Here is a 20,712-nt window from a genome sequence, read left to right as displayed (position 1 = left end):
TCCCATCATCACAACACTTTTGGCTTAGCCGGGACCAACAGGGCAGACATGGCACGCACTGCTATGTGCATCAGGACCTGCTATGGGACCCGTAAATATTGTCCGAAACATCAGCAATGAAGAAAAGACTGCTTGCTCCTCCTGCAAGTCCCATTAAATATGCCCACACTCCCTTCTGTTCTGAACAGAGAATAAATGGAAAGAGCATCTCTCTCTGAGCAAGCACCTTTTCCCCATGCGCCTGGCACCTGGCAAATTTCGAACACCGACCCTGACTCAAGGGACTGGATCCATAGGCTAGTCAGCACTGCTATTGCCCACTTCCCTGCCCCCGGCCAGCTTAAGGATCCACTGCTTTTGCCACTGCTTCCCAGCAGACTCTGGCCCCCTTCATCCTTCCTGCCTTTCTGCTTTGCACCTCTAACATCAAGCTCTAAGCGGAGGGGGTAGCAGTAAGGGGGGCGGGTAGTCGAGCAAAGTGGGCAGGGGCGGCCACCTCTAGCAAAACAGTCATAACATGAAACGTTAAAAACAAATTGACATGAAATGTATCAAAATGGAGGCTTCCGGTTCAGCGCCAGCGCCGATCGGCGGGGTTTCGTCTCGTCTCCAAGACGACCCGTCTCCGCTAGGAGTGGGGAGGGCAGCGAGAGCGACGCTGCGCCCCTTAGAACCCCGGGAAGAGCGTCCCGGGGGCGAATTTTGTTCGGCGGTGCCCAAATCCGGACTCCCCAACTCTCTGGCAAGCTCTAATAAGAGCCCCGGAGTGAGGAGGGTAGAAGTCGTGGGGGCCATCTTGAACAACAGCGTTAACCTAGCGGAGAGAAGCTTCAAGCCGAAGGCGGAGAGCGCTGGATTCTTTGGGGGGAAAAAACGATTTGGAAAAGACTGTAAGTAACCTTAAAAGATTGGATTATAAATTAATTTGGATTTGGGAGAGAGGGGTAAAAAATGGAAGCCACCCCCCCCCACCGGCAATTCAAGAAACAGTAAACAAAAAACCCGAAGCCGCGAACAGAAGATTTTAATTTTAAAGGGTTTCCTTAAAGACATTGAAAAAGAAGATGCAGGGTAAAAGGGGAGATGGACTGTGGATATAAGGATTTAGAAAGACCTTTCCTCCCCCCGGGAGCCGGCAGCCCAGACAGCCCAGCGAGCAGATTTGGATTTATAAGTGGAATTTTATTTTTATTTTTGGACTTTTTAGAATTTCTGGCCTATATGTTTTTGAAGTATTAGTTTGGATTTTTAGGTTTTAAGAATTGGAGAATGCAGCCAGCTCGTTAAAATGGGGTCGAGAAAATAACTGTGACCAGCTTCCACCCCATGTGACAAGTTTTGACCTTGACAGGATTGAACTATGTCAACAAAAAGGTATCCGCCAGAGTTCCAGCGGAATGTTGTGACAATTATGTGGGAAACAAGAATAGGACTATGTCAAGATGAGACACAACAGCAAGAGTTAAGGCAACAATTCCAGATGGTGATTGCGGAATATGATCTCTTAGAGGATGAAGCCACTGAAACTGAGGAGGAAGAGTTTGAAAATGATAGTGACAGTGATTTGGAGGATTTTGACAATGATGGCGATTGTGATTTGGAACGTATAGATGATGACGACGACTGTGACAATATAATGCAAAATGAAGCTCACCACGAAGGAAAAGATGACTTTTTGCTACAAAAAGACATGTGGAGTGCTCCTCTTTTGAGGAGGGTACGACTGGATATACTGGAACTTCAGAATGCCCACAGGGAAGAAGAAAAAAAGAACCAAAGAAGGGGTGAAACTCAGGGGGGTTGTATGGAGGTCTGGACGGTAAAACACTGGAAAAAGGGGGTGGGATGAAGGGAGAGTGGGGTTGTGATTAATAGGATGGATAACTAGGATGATTAGGATTAAAACTGGACTGCTGACTACGGAACTTGCTGGATTGGGGGGTTGTAGCCGGAAACCGGGGAAGAAAGGTTAGATTGGGAATAGTTATAGTTTAAATGAGAATTGATTTTAGAAAAAGTTGAAATTAAGGAGGTCTATAGGGGGGGGGGGTAAAATTAGGCACGGGAAGAAAAATTGGAGTTCGATTTATAATGATTAAGATAATTGGTGAAAATGATATTAGTCAATGTTTATAATTGTATGAGGTATAAAGGTAATTATTTGATAGATTAAGAAACTGTGGAAGAGGGGGAAAAAAGGGATGAAAACCGGGGAAGGGGGGAGGTTGGGGAAGCCCACAAAATATGGTTTACCAATGTTGAATGGAAAAAGATTATTTTTGCTTTGCTTTTTTTCCTTTTTTCTTCTGTTTTTTTTTTCTTTTTTCCCTTTTTGGTATGAGAATGGATGGTTGGATGGATGCCTTCCTGCTCCCTGCCCTGATCCCCTGGAGCTCTCTGGTGGCAGGGGGGGGGCTCTGGGGCGGGGGAGGGGGACAGAAACCCAATTATAAAATGGACCATCTTTGACTGCTCACCTGCATGGGATACTCCAGTGGCAGGGGAGGACCCATGGGGGGGTGGGAAGAAGGTGGAAATGTGTCTATGTATGTACCGTTGTTTTTTTTGTAACTTGTAAAACTAATAAAAATATGTTTTAAAAAAAGAAATGTATCAAAATGTAAGTAAAATCTGCTGTTTTAAAATGAACATACACGGTTAAGTTGCATGCAAGATGGCATTCTAAAAGTTTTTAGCCAGTGCCAAAAACAGTACAGTACAGCCAAGGAGCCTGCCTAACATCAATAGGCAGGGAGTTCCAGAGGGTAGGGGCTGCCGCCTACGCTCTGAATGCACCATAGCGGAGCTGCCCTTATAGTGGATCTACCTCAAATAGGCAAATCAAAACATCTATCTACCGCAATTTCTTCCAAAAGCTCACTTACTTCATGTTCAAAGATGTGCAGGGACTCTGCCGTAAGCTTAATGAATTGCTTCGTTACAGCAAAAGCAATTATTTCATTTGCAATCTCGTTTTCTTTCAACCTGTACAACGTGCAAAGTTCTACCACTACAAGAGAGAAAGAGAGAGGGGAGTTATTAAACAGTGGTACTTTATCAGTTCCTCAAGGACATCCCTATAACAGACAGCGAGATCCACCTCAGTGAAGTGCGATGAAAAATTTCCACCATTACGGTAGATTTTTCTGCAGAAAACTTTCCAGTTTTTGAAATTGTCTCATGTAATCAATGAACAGAATACACACAATCCAGTCCAAAATGGGGAATAGAAACCATACCAGTAAAATCTAAAATCAAAGTTTAAAAATATATTTATAACTTTTAGCACCTTTCTTGTTTGTCTTGAAATCTAAATAATTGAAGTCCTTTAGTACATTGTGTTCCATTGAAATGTAAAAAAAAAAGTTACAAGTAATACATTAAAAATAATTTCCTGGCAAATTTCCTGGATTTGTTTGAATGCAAGATTTAAAACACATTAACAGTTCAAGCATGAAGGTGGTATCTGAAGAAGTGTGCATGCACACAAAAGCTCATACCTATGACAAACTTAGTTGGTCTCTAAGGTGCTACTGGAAGGATTTTTTATTTTTAGTTCAACCCTAAGTGCACTTGTCTGATTCAAGAAGGCAACCCTTCACCATAAGACCCCAGGGCTGGGTTACGACGATATTAAAGCCAGCTAAAAACAATTTATTAAGGAGCAGCAATTCAAACAGGCAAAGCTCACAGACACATTCTCCTGTAGGCAGCAGATACGAGAGTCACACTGAGCCTCCACATTCAGGGACAGTCTACCTTTGAAGACCAGGTACAGGGAACAACCAGCCGTTTCTTTCAGGCCCTGCTGGAGAGCCTTCCCAGAGGAATCTACAGCTGCTCACTCCTGGAAACAGGATCCTCGGCTAGACGGATCTTCTGGCCCGATCCAGGCAAGACTCATTTTTAAAACTGCCCCACCTCTCTGAATCCGCCTCCCTCTTTTCCACATTTATCTTCTTTCCCCATTTTCTCTCCACGCTTCTTGCATCCTATCCCCCAGAAATCCCCCAGTCCACCGCTGTTCCCCACATAGACAACCGCCTGCATATCCCAAATTACGCCCCCTCCAAATAAAAAGCTCCTCAATGAGAACTAGCGCCCTTCCTAGTAAATCCCCCGCCCCCGTTCTATATGCGGCTCACATTTGTCGGTAAGGGCAGCCCCGTCTTCACCCTCCTTCAAGTCCAGCCCGAAGAGCCTAAGCTCAGCCAACACGTCCTCAACCACGAGCGCCGCCATTGCAGGACCTCCTTTCCCGCCACTTCTCTTGGCGGGGTAGGCGGGGAGCGCGCAGTTATTCGGTTATTTACGGCGCCACCTTCCTCGCCCGCAAGAAGAAGGGAAAGAGCAGGAAAGAGCGGGAGGGGGCGGAGCTTCAACTCCTGAATGGGCGCATGCCAGTTCTTACATGAATGGGAGGAGGTTGCAGAGGAGCATAGAGATGTGGCGTTGCTGCTGCTGCTGCTTGAAACTCCTAGAGCGGCTAAGAACGCCGGAATACCCTTCGACGCTTTGCGGAGTGGAAAAAGGACGGCTGCTTTATAAAGAAGGTTCTTTTGCGTGGCTTTGATTGGCCTGCGCCGTATAATTCCCTCCCTCGCCCCGCCCCTTCTGCGCCAGAATAAGCAGAGCTCCTGCTCTTTATAAACGCAAGTATTTTTATTCCCCGCCAAATTAAATAACAGGTCATCATCGGTATCATTCCGATACCTTCCATTACTTTGTGATGGTAAAGCCTTCTCTGTCTTTAATGCTGTATTTTGACTTAATTAATTAGTTGATTAATGGTGGCTGATGAGCATTATGAACAACAACTAATCTGTTGTTACCGGTTATAATGCAGGGACGTTGCTGATTGGGCTGAGGCCACAACAACCCTGCAATGTAGTACGGTGGGATTATTCTCACATTGGGGACACAATCACAAACTTACCTGCCTGATAGATATGTTTTGGATATGCAGAGGTATTGGTTTCATTTGCTTACTTTTTCTTTTTTGAGTACTTTTATCAGCTGCCAATCTCATTGTGTCAGTTTGTTTCTTTGAAGTGTATAATATTTTGACAGCAGCAGTACATTTTATCTTTCTCTTTTTAAGTGGCTTTAAAATGTAATAAAGATAAGGATATTTTTTTAAAAAAAAATCAATAGCAGCAGTGGTGCAGTTGGGTACTTAAGAATCCTGTCCTTAATGGACTTCTAGACTGCGGAGTGTGCTATTTAGATGGTATAATGTGTATTACTTCATTTACTTCTTAATGAGGTGAATTGCCCACACTCCTGCTTTTTGGAGCCCTTCTGCTCAGTCTGTTATGGGGGCCCTGGACCTCTTTCCCGAAGTCTGACCTGCATGGCACCAGCATTATTGACACAGCATTTCTTCTCAAAGTGTTTGGGTACAACAATTCCACTTAAAAACACATCACACACTTTTTGTTTGTTAGGAAAGTGTTGAGGGAGATGCACTAAAAAGTTTGGGATAAAGGTGCATAGCCTCCACCCCTAACAAATCAATAAAGAGTGGGGGTCATATAACCTTTCTGCAGGTTTTTAAATCTAATTTGATGTCTGCGCTTACAAACAAAAAAGCTCTTGAGTCTCACATGAGGATAAGGTAAAGGTAAAGGGACCCCTGACTGTTAGGTCCAGTCGCGGATGACTCTGGGTTTTTGGCGCTCATCTCGCTTTACTGGCCGAGGGAGCTGGCGTTTGTCCGCAGACAGCTTCCGGGTCATGTGGCCATCATGATTAAGTAGCCCCCGGCTAAAGAACATTTCAATGAACAAGTGAATTTCCCAAATTAAGTGGAGTATAAAGAAGTCATTTAATTTTGTATGAGCTGAATCTTACACCACAGTTTCCCATCATCATCATTACATTTATATCCCACCAGAGGGGGTGGTCCCAAGCTTTCACTCAAAAATCTAAATGTGCCAACAGTTCTAAAAAAGTTGGTGGTCCCTGAACTAAGTATCAGCCTCCTGTTTCTCCTGTCTTCTCTCAAAAGGAAGATGCTTGGTTTAATGCTACCCTTTTCCACTTAATGAATCACTTTTTCCAGAAATGTGTGGTTTGTCAAAGGATTATTTCTCTCTCTCTCTCTCTCACACACACACACACAGAGAGAGAGAGAGAGCTATTGCTGTGCTAAACAGATTCTTTCAAAATAGATCTCTCCACTTGCTGGAGGCAAATTTCTTCTACTGTTTCCATTGAGGGTCCATTTCTAGACCTAAAGGAACACAAACAACAGAATATTGATTAGCACCATGATAATTTCCATTTTATGGACAGTGTGCTATTAATTAATTCATTAATTAATTATCTGTCCTTTACCACAAGGCCACAACAGCAGGTTACTGAAACCACCCTAAAGGTGAAATTTGCATCCCTTGCTCTGCTCACTTTGGCCGTGCCAACCGCTAACAGGTGCCCCCCCCCAAAATAGGTTGAGCATAGAAGAATGTGGTGCTCCACTCCATGCATGCTAAATGGCATAAAACCACTCTTTGGGTCAGGGTCCCATCCTAATCGTTTTTCAACTCCTATAAGGGATGGGAAAGAAAACTTACCTGCGTTCCATCTCTGCGATGGTTTCCAGGAGGGGTAAACGTCTCGTCTCCATCAGGAAGCAGGCAGAGACCCCCGCAAGGAGGGCAGCAGCTCCAAATATAATTGGTGGCAGGACAGGAAAGGAATCCCTAAGCACGTAGACCAGGGGCGCAACCATGGCTCCGAGACGGGCTTGCATTGACACAAATCCCATGCCTGTTTGCCTGGCAAGAAGAAATGCTGGTGTTTATAAGACTCTAAACACCAGCTGCTTGAACCCTGTGGCCGTTAATCTGGCAGAAATAATCCCTGACCACTGGTCCTGCTAGCCGCGGATGATGGGAGTTGTAGTCCAAAAACAGCTAGAGACCCAAGTTTGGGAAACCCTGGTTTACCGTAGATGATACTAGCTGCTCACCTGATCTCTGTTGGGTAGAGCTCCCCAGAATACAGATATGCACCAATAAAGGAACTGGCGAGGCACCCTTTCCCTAGTGCTGCCTGCACTGTACGCAACGTTTGCAGTTCTGCAGGAAGGAGAAATATATAGAATAAACGAAACGTTTACAGCCATAGGCTGTCACAATATGAATACAACAAACTGTCTTTTTGACCTATCGAACAGGCAGTCACCCACCCACCCCTCATGTACACACGCAAAAGAAAACAGAAAAATAACACTCCCCCCCCCCAATCAGTGTAAATTAGGGTTACCAGGCGTCCCCAGGGACAGTCCCCGGATTTGCAAATAAGTCCCCGGACAAATTCCATCCCCCTAGCGGTGGTCTAGGACTGAAGAGAGCTGGGTTCCCCCTTAGCCGTGGTGCTCCCTGGGAGTCTGTGGGCACATTTGCCATCCTGAGAGACTCTTGTGGGCATCACAAGCACACACACACCCAGCCAACAAGCAGACATTGCAACCTATTCTATAGGTTACAATGGAAGTGTCTTTCGGGCCTAATCTCAGCAGGGGGCAGGGACTCTAAGGAACCAAGGAATAGCTCTATGGGCGCATGTGTGCCCAATGGAACTGGGTTGGTGACCCCTGCTCAAGCAGCAACACAGCATGGCTGATACCAAGGGTGACAGCAGTACAGCTCACAGGTCGATAGGATGGACTGAGCACAATATTCATGCGAAAACAGATTAGACAAATTCCTGGAGGCCGAGGCTATCAGTTGGCTACTAGCCATGGCTGTGTTTTACCTCCAGCGATGGAGGCCATGTGCATCAGAATGCCACTCACTGTGGGTCACATGTAGAAGAGAAGAAGAAGAGTTTGGATTTGATATCCCACTTTATCACTACCCGAAGGAGTCTCAAAGCGGCTAACAATCTCCTTTCCCTTCCTCCCCCACCACAAACACCCTGTGAGGCCGAGAGACTTCAGAGAAGTATGACTAGCCCAAGGTCACCCAGCAGCTGCATGTGGAGGAGCGGGGATGCGAACCCGGTTCACCAGATTACGAGCCCACTGCTCTTAACCACTACACCACACTGGCTCTCGGTGAAGTTGCGCTACTTTGGGGCTGCCCCTAGGCATCTGGTTGGCTACTGTGAGAACAGGAGGTTGGCCTTGATAAGCCACTGGCCTGATCCAGCAGCCAGACTCTTTCTGATGTTTTGATGAAAACTCATAGCATGGAGCAGCAGTGACCAGGCAGATGCAGGTGAAAAACGCATAAAGCAACTTGCCGTCTGGCACAAACATGTTGACGAACACCAGGAGCCCAGCAAGGGATAGGAAGCCGGCCATGGCAAGGCGGCGTCCAATGAAGACCATGACAAAGGTGGACAGCAGCACAACGGGAAGGTCGATCGCTCCAAACAACACCTGCACCACAAAGATGTTCAGGCCAAATTTTTGCACGTCCATCGCCAAGCCGTAATAAGAAAAGGAACTGGAAAACCTAGGTAGAGTGGGAAGCAAGCTTGATTTGCAAATTTAAGGGCTGGATTTCTGCAATGATTAATAATAACTTATTATTATTATTAATAATATTTTCATTATTTCCCACCCATCTGGCTGGGTGTAGGCAATGCATATTATGCACAAACTATTATTATTACTACTGCTACAAATGAGTGATCATTGCTGCTGCTGCTGCTGCTACAACTCAATACTTAAAGGTAAAGGGATCCCTGACCGTTAGGTCCAGTCATGAGTTCCGGCACTCATCTCGCTTTACTGGCTGGGGGAGCCAGCGTACAGCTTCCGGGTCATGTGGCCAGCATAACAAAGCCACTTCTGTTGAACAAGAGCAGCGCATGGAAATGCCGTTTACCTTCCCACCGGAGCGACACCTATTTATCTACCGTACTTGCACTTTGATGTGCTTTCGAACTGCTAGGTGGGCAGGAGCAGGGACTGAGCAACGGGAGCTCACCCTGCCGCGGGGATTCAAATCGCCAACCTTCTGATCGGCAAGGCCTAGGCTCTGTGGTTTAGACCACAGTGCCACCTGCGTCCCAACTCAGCACTTACAAAGCACCTAAGATGTTCTAAATGCAATAGGCACAATACAAAATTACTATGATTAGTAGTATTTAACGCATAAACGACCTCATATGTTCCTGAGTTGCCTACATACTTCCATGTTCTGAGAAGAGGCTCAAAGCATAAGAGGAAAGAAAGGGCAATCCTTGACTTCTCTCCCCTATTCAATTACCGTTTCCCTCTGCAGATAAAAACAACAGAGTTGCTCTTGCACTCACCAGACAACCATGAGGCAGCAAGTGACCCTCCGCAATACTGGACTGCGAAACAGGTCGAAGACAGTGCGCCGGGATTTCAGACTTGCAGCTTCCATCTGCATGTGAGAATGCAATACCTGTGCAATAGGGGGAAAATGAGTGGAAGGAATGTGACAGGCCTGGGGAGGGGCCTTAATCCAGAAGAAAGAGTGCAGATTGAGGCTTTGGTGGGGTGGTCTCAAATTGAACCCCAACATACCTGTCACCTTCTGTCCTAGCCTAATAATAATAATAATAATAATAATAATAATAATAATACCCTGCCCATCCGGCTCCCAGCCACTCTGGGCAGCTTCCAGCAAAATATAAAAACATAATGAAATGTCAAACATTAAAAACTTCCCTCCAAGCAATGCCAGGCCTCCATTTTAATTTCCCAGAATGCTCTGGTTTGTGACCCTCTGTGGCATTGTGGGAAATAATAGCTAAATCCATCTGTCCAGAGCCTCTTGTAGAATTACTACTGCTCTCCCTTGCCCAGGGGGCGTTGCTAAGGGTCGGTATATGAGACGTGAGCCTCACTTTCCTGTACTGGCAGCTGCCACTTTACATCAAATTACACTGATTATATAAAACGTCTGAGTCACCCTTCAGGGAAAGCCCTCTGAAAAAGATACGTTTTCAACATCTGCCTAAAAGCAAAAATACCAGGCGCCTGTCTAAATTTGATCGGGAGCTGATTCCATAGGGTTGGAGCTGCAACATTAAAAGCCTGGGTTCTAGTTGATACCATCGGTACCTCTGGGGTGGGCTTTCCCGAACTTGGGTCTCCAGCTGTTTTTGGACTACAATCCCCATCCTCCCTGACCACTGGTCCTGCCAGCAGGGGATGATGGGAGTTGTAGTCCAAAAACAGCTGGAGACTCAAGATTGGGAAACCCTGCTCTAGGGTGATACAGAGGCGGACTGTTCTCTTGACAACCCACTTGGTCCTTCGCCAGGATCCTGGTCTCCATCTCCCAAGCCACTGGGAACCTCCCCAGATTCAGACACTTCTCAGGGTTCCCCCCCCATCCCCCAACCTGCTAGGACAGGGCAGTCCAACTTTTCATACCAAGTGGGCCTCAAAAGTACTTTGAAACAGAACCCATGGGCTGCACACTGCCTTGTCAACATGCTGGCAAGAGACAAGGACAAAATTTGATGCCCACCCCCAGCCCTCACACTGCCTTCCCAAAGCTAACTAGGGCCCTGCCAGAGTCTCATGCCTCCTTCTCAAAACTCAGAGCCTCACTTACTCACATTTGGGAAGGTAGTGCGAGGGCATCAAATGTTGCCAAGGGCTGCTGAAAAAGGGTATTGAGGGCCACATGCCACTTTTGGGCTGTGTGTTGAACCATCCTGTTGCTGGGACCCTCCCCTGAGTTGGACCCCTGCAACTCTCCAATCTGCCCCCCCCCAGTCCTCTTCTTCATTTAACCAGCCTCTTCACAATGTTTTAATGGGACTCGTGGTACCTAGGGCTTTAAATGCTAAAAGCAAAACTGAACATATTATTACGTTACTATATCATATTTCCTAATCTCCTATTATAGAAATTGTTATGTTTTGGTTTAATTTGTGTACATGAGTTTCTCTGCTAGTCCTGTAACTACCTTTCCCACTCTAGGGCGATTCAAATGGGTGCAGTGACAGTTGCTATTGGTTAACTTGTTAGCACAATTTGGATCCTCACTCTGATAGGTTCCCGCCAAAATCTAAATGTATCCTTTCCCCAACCCCTGCTCCTGAGAGTATAAAAGGAGCTCACCCTTTCCCTCCAGTCAGTCAAGATTCCTACTGTAATAAAGAAGACTGTTCTTGTTATACTTGACTCCTAGCAGTTCCTTGCTAGTATGCTGAATCACTATTCTGAGCTGACTTCATGAAGAGCTGAAATCACAATCACGACATAACAGAAATTATTATTATTACCGGTATTACAAAAAACCAAAACATTGGTCAATCTCATGGCTAACCTCTTTGTTAATTTTCTCTCCCTCCTTGCTTTTGCCGTTTATTGCGGCAACTTTCCTCAGATTCTGGACTGCTACCTGTGCCTTGTTATGAAGCAGGAGCCAGCGTGGTGATTCTGGAAGTTTCCTGACAAGACAGAGATAGATAGATATTATTAACAAGGGGATGTTTAAAATAAAAAGAAAAAAGCTTGTGTAATGGAGTGTGGTTCACATTTCCAGCCTCTCTGTTCCATCTTTCTCCCAGGTGGAACATTTATTTCCCCTCTTCCAAAATGCACTCTGCATTCACTGGCCTGTTTTGGTGTTTACTCCCCCTGCTCTGCTGCACACATAAATACATACAGTGGTACCTCTACTTACGAATAACTCTAATTACGAATAACTCTACTTACGAATGTTTCTACTTACGAATGGAGCTCCGTCTGCCATCTTGGATGCGGTTTAGATAGGATTTTTTCTACTTACGAATTTTTAGATAGGGTTGTGTCACAGTGGTCGGATGGGACTACTTCAGAGTAACGACTCTCCACCGCTCTGCATTTTATCTTTTTATTGGTGCTGCGTATTTACAGTGCTAAAGGTAGAGCTATTTACAGAGACACATCCTTTCAGCTTTCATCAGAACCTCCGAATGGCTTTTGGCGCGTCTTGCGCCAGCATAACAACTTGGGGAGCCCCATCCTCTTCCCCCGACGCTTTCTGCGAAGTTCCGGAGTTGGGGGGATGGGTCTGCCCCCCCTCTTTCCTCCTTCCTGTCCCACCTGGGACACTGGCTCTTCTACCCTGCCAGAGCCTTGGATCCCACTTCCTGTTTCCCCACTGGGGCTGAAGCTCTCCCTGCTCTCAGTCGTGCTCTGGGCTGGGCTGGAACTCAGGAGGGGAGGGGCTTCGCGATACCCCTTGCCCCTCACAGGTTGCTTCGACTTACAATTTTTTTCTCCCAATGCATTCCTACGGGATTCGACTTACAATTTTTTTAGACTTACGAATGTGCATTCGGAACGCATTAAATTCGTAAGTAGAGGTACCACTGTACTGTATTCTTTGTTTTGTTCTTCTGCCAACTAAGTCTGTTGACACATCCTCCTAGGTGTGGATGGTGCAATTTTGTTTACTTAAGGCACAGCACACGCTGCCTGAACATCGGCCATGGCGGCCATAGGGTCTTGGCCTAACACAAAATGGCTGCCACATCTACATGAGTGGAAAAGAGAGACACACCGAAGCCATACCACAGTCGTATTTGGCGCTATCACCCCCTACCATGAACAGACAAAAATGATGAAAAATGGTGCCGAGACGGAGAGTTGGAGCCAGCGCCAGTTTCTGACTCCGTATGCGACTCCTGCCAAGACGATCTGCCCAAAGGTGACAAAGTAACCTAAGAGGGCACCTGCCACTGTCCGGCCCTTGTTGGGCATCCACTCCAGAACTAGGAGAAAAGCAAGAGAAACTGTTAAAAAAGGACTTGCAGTAAAAACCAGGATGAACATTTTTTAATGGGCAACATGTCGCATGCAATCGTTTGGCACCATAGGCTGACTGCTGATATAAACCTGAAAGGACATTAATATTTATAGTGCCTTGTCTGAGGCTTATCCACACTTCTCTACTCATTCCAGCCATAGGACTAGTGGCGTAGCAAGGTCAGGTGGTACCCGGTGTGGAAAATTTATTGTCACCCCCACCCCACCCCACCCATTGAAATCTAGTTGGACTCCCAAGAGACTGCGATCTACTCACAGTATAAAAAGACTGCCTGTGAACTACCTATTGTAATTGCCAGGAGTTGTTGAGCTTTTTTTTGGGATTCCAGGGTTGTGTCTCGAGTTTAGGGAGCTTCTGCTTCTCTCCTTCCCTCCACCCTCCGCTTGTTTGCTCGCCTGCCTCCTTCCCATCCTCTGCCTGCCTGCCTGCCTCCCTCCTTCAGCAGCACGGGAGCGCACCGCAGCTCCCCCCCTTCCCCCAACGGCTAGGGGTAGGCGGGAGTCACGCGCCCCTCGGAGATGACACCTGGTGTGGTCCGCCCCCACCTTGCTTCGCCCCTGCACAGGCCTGGGGTTTAGCTCTGTATCCGGGCATGGTTTATTTTTGTTTGTTTGTCCTGAGCTTTCCCTGCAAAACCCGCTCTTTAAAGTTGAATTGGAGCAAACCAAACTACTTACTCAAGGACAGAGAATTTAGCATGATTCCTGAAAACGTCATGCCAGCCAGGAAGCGGAAGGCGCAGTAGCTGCTGAAGCTGGGCAGGAATGCTGTGATGGTGCCAGCGAGGGCGATTTGCAGATATGACCAGATCAGAGGTTTGCGCCGGCCAAACCTGAGTCCCCACCCCCAAAAAAGGAGAAGTAGGATGCATGCATTAATGTATTGTGTGGTGGGGAGTTATGGGGACAGGCTCTAGCTGGGTCTTAATTTCCTTGGGTCTCTAGCTGTTTTGGGGCTACAATCCCTATCCCCCCCCATCCAGAGACTTCAGGTCAGACCTGGAGATCTGGCAACGCTCCTCACCTAACATTCATCACAACAACCACCCACCTGTCTGATAAGACTCCAAACACACCAGCCCCAACCAGCACACCAGCCATGTAGAGCGACTGGGCTACATCTCTCAGGTTCTGTAGGTCACACACCAAATTCCACTGGAAGGGAGAGAGAGGAGAACTGAGTCAATTTTCTCTCCGTGGTTGCAATATATACATATATACACATATACATATACTGTACATACATTTGACTGAGCATCATGTGAGTCTTATTCCTTTAAACTTCCTTCTGCAAAGGAATAATCAATGCTAGCTGCATAAAATCTGTATTTTTTAAAATTAATATCTTTTAATATCAAAAACTCAAAGCACTGTTTTGCAACCTCTCCTGTGCTCCCAGCATCCCCGGCTGTTCTGTGTTCCGGAACAGTGGGTTTTACCTGCTTTACCTGCCATAGGTGTGACACCTATTTACGCAACCTGTATATGGTCACTTACATATTCACTTGGGACGTTGTATCCAAATTTGAACGCAATCAGTCAAGCGGTTTCGGATAAAAGTGGAGACTAACGCACATGTCCAGTTTACATTTATATAGAGAGACACAGAGATACTGTATATTCTCTTTTAAAAATTAAATCTAAGCCAAACAACCCCAAACAAGTTACTTCATTTGTTATTGGAATGTTTTAATTTATATCCCTGCCACTCTGTGTTTTAAAACTGCCTCCCCGTCTTTCATTTCTTGTTGATGATGAAGAAAGCTCACCTCTGTCACAATGGTAGACTCGAACACACTCACATCATAGACCCATCCACTTGTGCAGAGTTCGGTGTGCACCTGTGTGGCAGAGTCCCCAACCGCTACAGTCGCATTTGGGCTCAATAGGCGCCACCAACTCATGGCAAACTGGAGACACTTCTCCGGCTTCCGATTCTGGTCTATGGGGACAGGTGCCTTCAACAAGACTCCTTCTGCTGTGCTTTGGGTGTAGCTAGAGGGCAAGGTCTGGTTGGTGGGCTGCAAAGGCTTGCAATGGTGGTCTGGAACGGCGGCAGTGAAGTTCTGCAGGAAGTTGTGGCAAGCAATGAGGCAGACGGAAATCAGCAAGAAGGTGATTTGCGAGATCTGGAAGCGGCCAACTCCTCCAATAGACTCCAAGACATCATTGAATGCCATAACAAAAGTTGAGGATTACTGTGCAATCGGATAGAACAGGCGAGGTTGCCTACTTTTCTGGATTTCTCTCCACGTAGGCCAACTTAGGGGAAAGCCCTTCAGAGTCTAAGCTGGCCCAAGACGAGCAGCTGGCCGTTTTGAACTTTCCCAAGCAGTTTTGAACGCTAAAGCCTTGTAATTGAATCTGAAACAAAACGATAATCTCAATATTTAAGAAACCCAACATATTAATTTCCCCCCAAATCTAAGTCAGAAATCTAAAGACTGAGCAAAGCAACAACTCCATTTGTTTTTGCAGACAGAGGAAAACAACCTGCCACTTCTAGTGGGCATTTTAGTCTCCCCTCCAATTACTATTTCTTGCACATTCATCCATATATGCCTGCACAAAGCTTGTGTTAAGGTCCAATAAGATCCTGTCTTTATCAAGTTTTTGTTCTGATTTGATCGCAGGGAGGTTCTGTTTGTGCAGAAGTTCTATGTCTTTCTCTGAATTCCACACTTTTTAGTGTATTTTCCCATCAGTTTCCTAACTGTCCCCCCCCCCCACAAAAAATGGTTGTTTATTTAAAAAGTTTGTCTACCTTAATTGCATAAACTAAAGGGCTCATTCACACTTTTGCTTGCCCTGTATTTTGATGGGATTTTATACCAATAAATTCCACAGGTGTATGAGAGCTCCTCTTGTTGTGCCATGGCTGTGCCCTTGGAAAATCTGGTCTTACCCGCTGAATCAGAAGCTTGGTAAGCAAAATCTCTCTTCGGATTTTCCGCACATCTGATAAGATCCGATTCAGCAAGTAAGGGTGGATTTCTGCACAGCCGCAGAACAAGGAGAAAAGCTTTCAGATCCAGGGGAATTAATTGGTGCACAATATGATCAAAATTTCCCTTTTGGGCAGGTAAAAGCAGTGATGGTATAGGGGGCAACTGGGGGGGGGAGACTTACCAGGCACAGAACGGGTTCCAAATATCTGCGTGGGCAAAGATGGGACAGGTTTTCTAAGAAGAAATAGGCTTTCTAGATTGCAGGAATCCTTTAATTCATCTCTGTTATGTCCTAACATGCAACAAATTTTGAGGGAGCTTGAATAAATTGCAGCATCCCAAATTGCAAAAGAGGCCTGAATCTGTTTATTGAGTCTTGACTGACTATATAGACATCTACACACACACACACACACACACACACACACACACACACACACAGCTACTCTTTAATTTCTCCTGGGCCTCTGCTCATTTTACAGGCTCCTAAAAAGAGCAAGGGATTATGTAAGGGGCAGGTGTTTGGCTACCGTGGGAAGGCTTTATTTACACGGTTGTTATTGGAAAACAAACCACTAATTAAAAAGACAATTACTTGGGGATTGGTGTTTTGGCTGACAATAAGAATCAATTACAATCAAAGGGCCAATGCAGTGTATGCAACAGAAAGCACCCCATGGGGGCAGAAACATATTAATTACACAGATACTTCTACATCCCCTCCAACATTTCTCTGATGAAAATGGGAACGTCCCATTCCATAATGATAAATTTACTATTCATACCCCCCACATCTTATGGGGTCACTCCAGCACTCTGGGCAGCTTCCAACATATATAAAAACATAACTAAACATTAAACATAAAAAAACCTTCCCAATACAGTATTGCCTTCAGATGGCTCGGTGGTTGGATAACTCCATAACCTCCAATATTTCTCCAATTAAAATAGGGGCATCCTAAGGAAAAGTGGGACGTCCTCGGATCAAATCAGGAAGTGGGAGGGTTTCTCTAAATCAGAGACATCCCTGGAAAAGAGGGACACTTGGAGGGTCTGCTTCTATGGGGGTCTGATTGGGATGGTGACAAATGACTTGGGGATCTGGTGGCTCTAACTTGTAGAAGATAATGTCTGACCCATTGTGCAGCGGCTAGGGGTAGGGGATACATTTGACTCAGTTCACATTTAATGGCAAACCTACATAATCTGCGCCTTCTAAAACAATGCACCAACTGAAATGCAGCATCCTTCAAAATGTGTACTCTAAATTTTGTAGCACGGTTAAGTAACGATTACAAAAATAATCAATGATCAATTGATGCTTTTTGTTACACGCCACCCCCGACCTCCACAGCAGTGTGAGATTCCAGGAGCGTTTTACGCACCAGGGTCTGTGTTTTCTTGGAAAAATGAGGCACAGTGGATAATGTTGTGTCTTTATGGTACGTATATGGTTTATTTACACATATATACAACCTGAGTCTTGATGGAGTATTCACACTCCAAGAGGGCCTCTTGCTTCTCCCATAGGTTCAGCAGGTTTGGATATCAAACTGAGAAAGAAGTCATGCTTTCTGTCTCTTTATTACAGTCTGTCACAGTTCATGCCCCGCCTTCTTCTGCCTTGCCGCTGCTAACCCAGTGAAATTATTCCCTTCCACCCCATGTCATGCAAACTGAAATCCTAAACCCTTTTTGTCTCAGACCCTCCAAGTGTCCCTATTTTCCAGGGACAGTCCCGAATTTACAGAAGCCGTCCCAGTTTCTCATTTGATCCCAGAATGCCCCACTTTCCCTTAGGATGTCGCTATTTTCATTGGAGAAGTGTTGGAGGATATGGAGTTATGTAACTATACAACCTTTAGAAAACATCTGAAGGTGGCCCTGTATAAGGAAGCTTTTTTAAGTAGTTAATGTTTTATTATGTTTTTATATATGTTAGAAACCACCCAGAATGACTGGGGCAACCCAGTCAGATGGGCGAGGTATAAATAATAAGGTTTATGTTTATGTTTATTAAATATGTCCCTATTTTTAAATGTTGGGAGGGTATGCTCATGGGCAGTGCTTTCTTTCTAGAAAAATAGGTAACGGTAGTGCAGTGGTACCTCGGTTTACAAACACAATTGGTTCTGGAAGTCTGTACTTAACCTGAAGCGTACTTAACCTGAAGCGAACTTTCCCATTGGAAGTAATGGCAAGTGGATTAATCCGTTCCAGATGGTCCGTGGAGTACTTAACCTGAAGCGTACTTAACCTGAAGCGAACTTTCCCATTGAAAGTAATGGAAAGTGGATTAATCTGTTCCAGACGGGTCCGCGGAGTACTCAGCCTGAAGCGTACTTAACCCGAGGTATGAGCATAGCTGCCAAGTTTTCCCTTTTCTCGCGAGGAAGCCTATTCAGCATAAGGGAAAATCCCTTTAAAAAAGGGATAACTTGGCAGCTATGGGTATGAGTGTAATTGGTTCCGTAAGTCCATACTTAACCTGAAGCGTACTTAATCTGAAGCGAACTTTCCCATTGAAAGTAATGGAAAGTGGATTAATCCGTTCCAGACAGGTCCGCGGAGCACTTAAACTGAAAATACAGTACTCAAACCAAGGCGTACTTAAACCGAGGTATGACTGACTCAGTATGAAGTTGTTGCAGTAAGTGCCACACTTTTTAACAACAGAAGAGAGGTGCCCTTGAGTACCTCCTGGAAAAAAGCACAGCTACAAACTAATTCAAATCTCTCCCCCATTCCTGGCGAGGCTAAAGAGTACTCTTGGGAAAGTGCTCTTTCTGTTGACTTCGCCAGGACTGCACACAGAGGACTGAAACACAAGAGCAGCCTAAGGCTTTCCAGTTGTGAGGATTCACTTCCGCCCCTGGTGCCTCTCGCAAGATGGCGTCTTGAGTGCCCTCGGTGGCGCCGCCGACTGCAGCTTCAAGATGGCGCACTTCCGCCCGACCTTATCCCACAGCGCCTTTCTCAACAGGGCGGTGCCCACGGAGGAGCAGCTGCAAGAGGGCGCCGTCTCGGAGCTCAAGATCCTTAGCTACCATAGAGCATGAGCAGAGGGGGCCACACACACACCAACGAGGGAATCTCCTAAGCAGCACACTCCAAACCGGCCACCCCTCCCCCTCTCCCCTCGTCTCTCTTTTGGAAGGGCTGCTTGGAGCCTCCATGGCTCAGCGCAGTCTGTCTGCAGGCGATGGCAGGAATTCAGTAGCGGGCGGACGCTGCGCACCAAGCCTCCAGCTCCATGAGCACGCTACATCTGCCCAGAGGCAGCTCCCATCATGTGCTGCAGGAGTCTACCCCACCGCCTCCATTGAGTGAGACAGGGGAGTGGGATATTTTTAATTTTATTTTTAAGGCAGAATCGGTGTCTGTTTCTTATTACACCTCGAGCGCCGCTGCTCGGGAGATCTCAGTGGGTGTCCTCGGGGACGCATTAAACCCCCGAGTGGAAGGAGAGGACTCGAAGACTCTGGTGAGACAAATCTGTTCCCCGAGAATGAGGTGGGCATCCTTGCCAGATGTGGGAAGAAGGGTGGGAGACACCGAGGTCCTTCTTCACCGCCTCTACCCTATTCTTGGAGGGCAGGGGAAGAACCAGGTGAGAAACAGCTCCTTTACTGAGAGGTAGAAAGCCTCTAGATGGGGAGGCTCCACTACGCTTGTGTAGCTTATGCCTGCGGACAAATTTCGCTGTGCTTAGGGATATGAGTGGCATCCTCTGGCTTCTAGCACCCATGAAGGCTTGCTGGTCCTCTGAATAAACAATACATGACACTATACTCAGAAGTCATATATTTCTCAGTAATATATATATACTGTATTAAAAACCCAGCCTTTAACTGATTTTGATTTAATTTTAATATGCTTGTGTTGATAAATTTATGTACATTAAAGTAAGATTTCCTTTCCAAACAATTATGTATATTTGCAAGAAGCACAGCAGAAAAGAAACAAAAGCAATCTTAAGTGCTTCACACATGCTTATCAGATTGCTGCCCAATATTGTTTTTCATCACATACCGGTAGTTTACTGGTTCTGTGCACGTCTGAGGGATGAAAATAAAAGAAAAATACTCCACCAGAATTTCCACTATAGAAAAATAGAATTAAGCTGTCACTGTCCTCACTGTCTGTAAAACTGCCCTATTTTCTACTGTGTTCAAGCATTCTTTGTATTTTAGTTTAAATCCTGTTATCCCGAATTGTACTTTCCCCAAGAAGGCATTATTTTGAGCCATCCTTCTTTTGATCAAGGAGGTGGGAGAATGTTGAAGAGGTATGGTAAACCCTTATGACCTGTGTAGAATTCTAGTTGCTTATACATTTTCTAATTTATAGGCTTCAAAAGTTGACAACCACCCTCAAGAACAGTGCTGGCCTGATACAATGCTTACAGGTAAAAGTTTGGTTGGAAAATTAGATCACTGTTTGCCATACTAAACCCTTACGGCAGAGCTTTCTAAACTCTGTGTAGCGGCACATTAGCGTGTCGGCTGCAGTGTGTAGGTGTGTCATGCGAAGGCGTTCATTTAACCTCGCTTGCTAGTAAAGCTGAATTAATGTGTCGTGAAATGAAGCATGTCTAAAAAGTGTGTCACCAACGTGAAAAGTTTGGAAAGCTCTGCCTTTCTGGAATTATCTTTAAAAACAACAACACACACTTCTGAATGCAAATAGTGAATTGTCCTTTAGGTGACTGCTTCTCATGTGTCTGAACTACAGTGTGACATACTTTACCCTGTAAATAAAGTTGCGCCTCATTTGTTACGAAAGAAGAAGCACATCATCAGATTTCCTCTTCACTAATATAAACTTTCAAAACTACCAGACAGAGATTTAATATAAGCTAGCTGCTGCTGCTGTTTAAATCAAAACGGGGATTGAATTACAACCAAAAGTTACACCTGGAGGAGAGGTGGGAAAGGGGCTGGTCAAGGTTCCCATGGGGTCCAGGGGCTTAGCTCAGGACCTGGTTCGGGCCCTGATTCATAGGAAGAT

At 45.7% G+C, this 20,712-nt stretch overlaps 2 protein-coding genes across 4 annotated transcripts in view; both read right to left on the bottom strand.

The window, feature by feature from the left end:
• POLA2 (DNA polymerase alpha 2, accessory subunit) overlaps positions 1–4,357 on the bottom strand; it is a 41,325-nt gene extending 36,968 nt beyond the window's left edge. For all 3 annotated transcript variants that reach the window (XM_035098932.2, XM_035098933.2, XM_035098934.2), the window contains exons 1-2: positions 4,146–4,357; positions 2,886–3,010 (exon numbers count right to left, since the gene is read on the bottom strand). In XM_035098932.2, coding sequence (XP_034954823.2) covers positions 2,886–3,010; positions 4,146–4,242 — 222 coding nt within the window. In that variant the 5' untranslated portion in view covers positions 4,243–4,357. The remainder of the gene's footprint in view (positions 1–2,885; positions 3,011–4,145) is intronic.
• A 2,028-nt stretch (positions 4,358–6,385) lies between these two features.
• LOC118076221 (solute carrier family 22 member 20-like) lies at positions 6,386–15,121 on the bottom strand. The gene is made up of 10 exons (XM_060269843.1): positions 14,524–15,121; positions 14,229–14,233; positions 13,779–13,931; positions 13,433–13,602; positions 12,531–12,759; positions 11,268–11,391; positions 9,271–9,386; positions 8,251–8,465; positions 6,974–7,121; positions 6,386–6,779 (listed from the first exon to the last, which is right to left on the bottom strand). The coding sequence occupies exons 1-10, from the start codon at positions 14,932–14,934 to the stop codon at positions 6,572–6,574; spliced, it is 1,779 nt and encodes a 592-aa protein (XP_060125826.1). The 5' UTR covers positions 14,935–15,121; the 3' UTR covers positions 6,386–6,571.
• Between the last annotated feature and the right edge of the window lie 5,591 nt (positions 15,122–20,712).

The sequence above is a fragment of the Zootoca vivipara genome, chromosome 17 (assembly GCF_963506605.1).
Source record: "Zootoca vivipara chromosome 17, rZooViv1.1, whole genome shotgun sequence".
Lineage (NCBI taxonomy): Eukaryota > Metazoa > Chordata > Lepidosauria > Squamata > Lacertidae > Zootoca > Zootoca vivipara.
The sequence above is the reverse complement of the archived record's forward strand: the minus strand, read 5'-3'. Positions and strand labels throughout refer to the sequence as shown.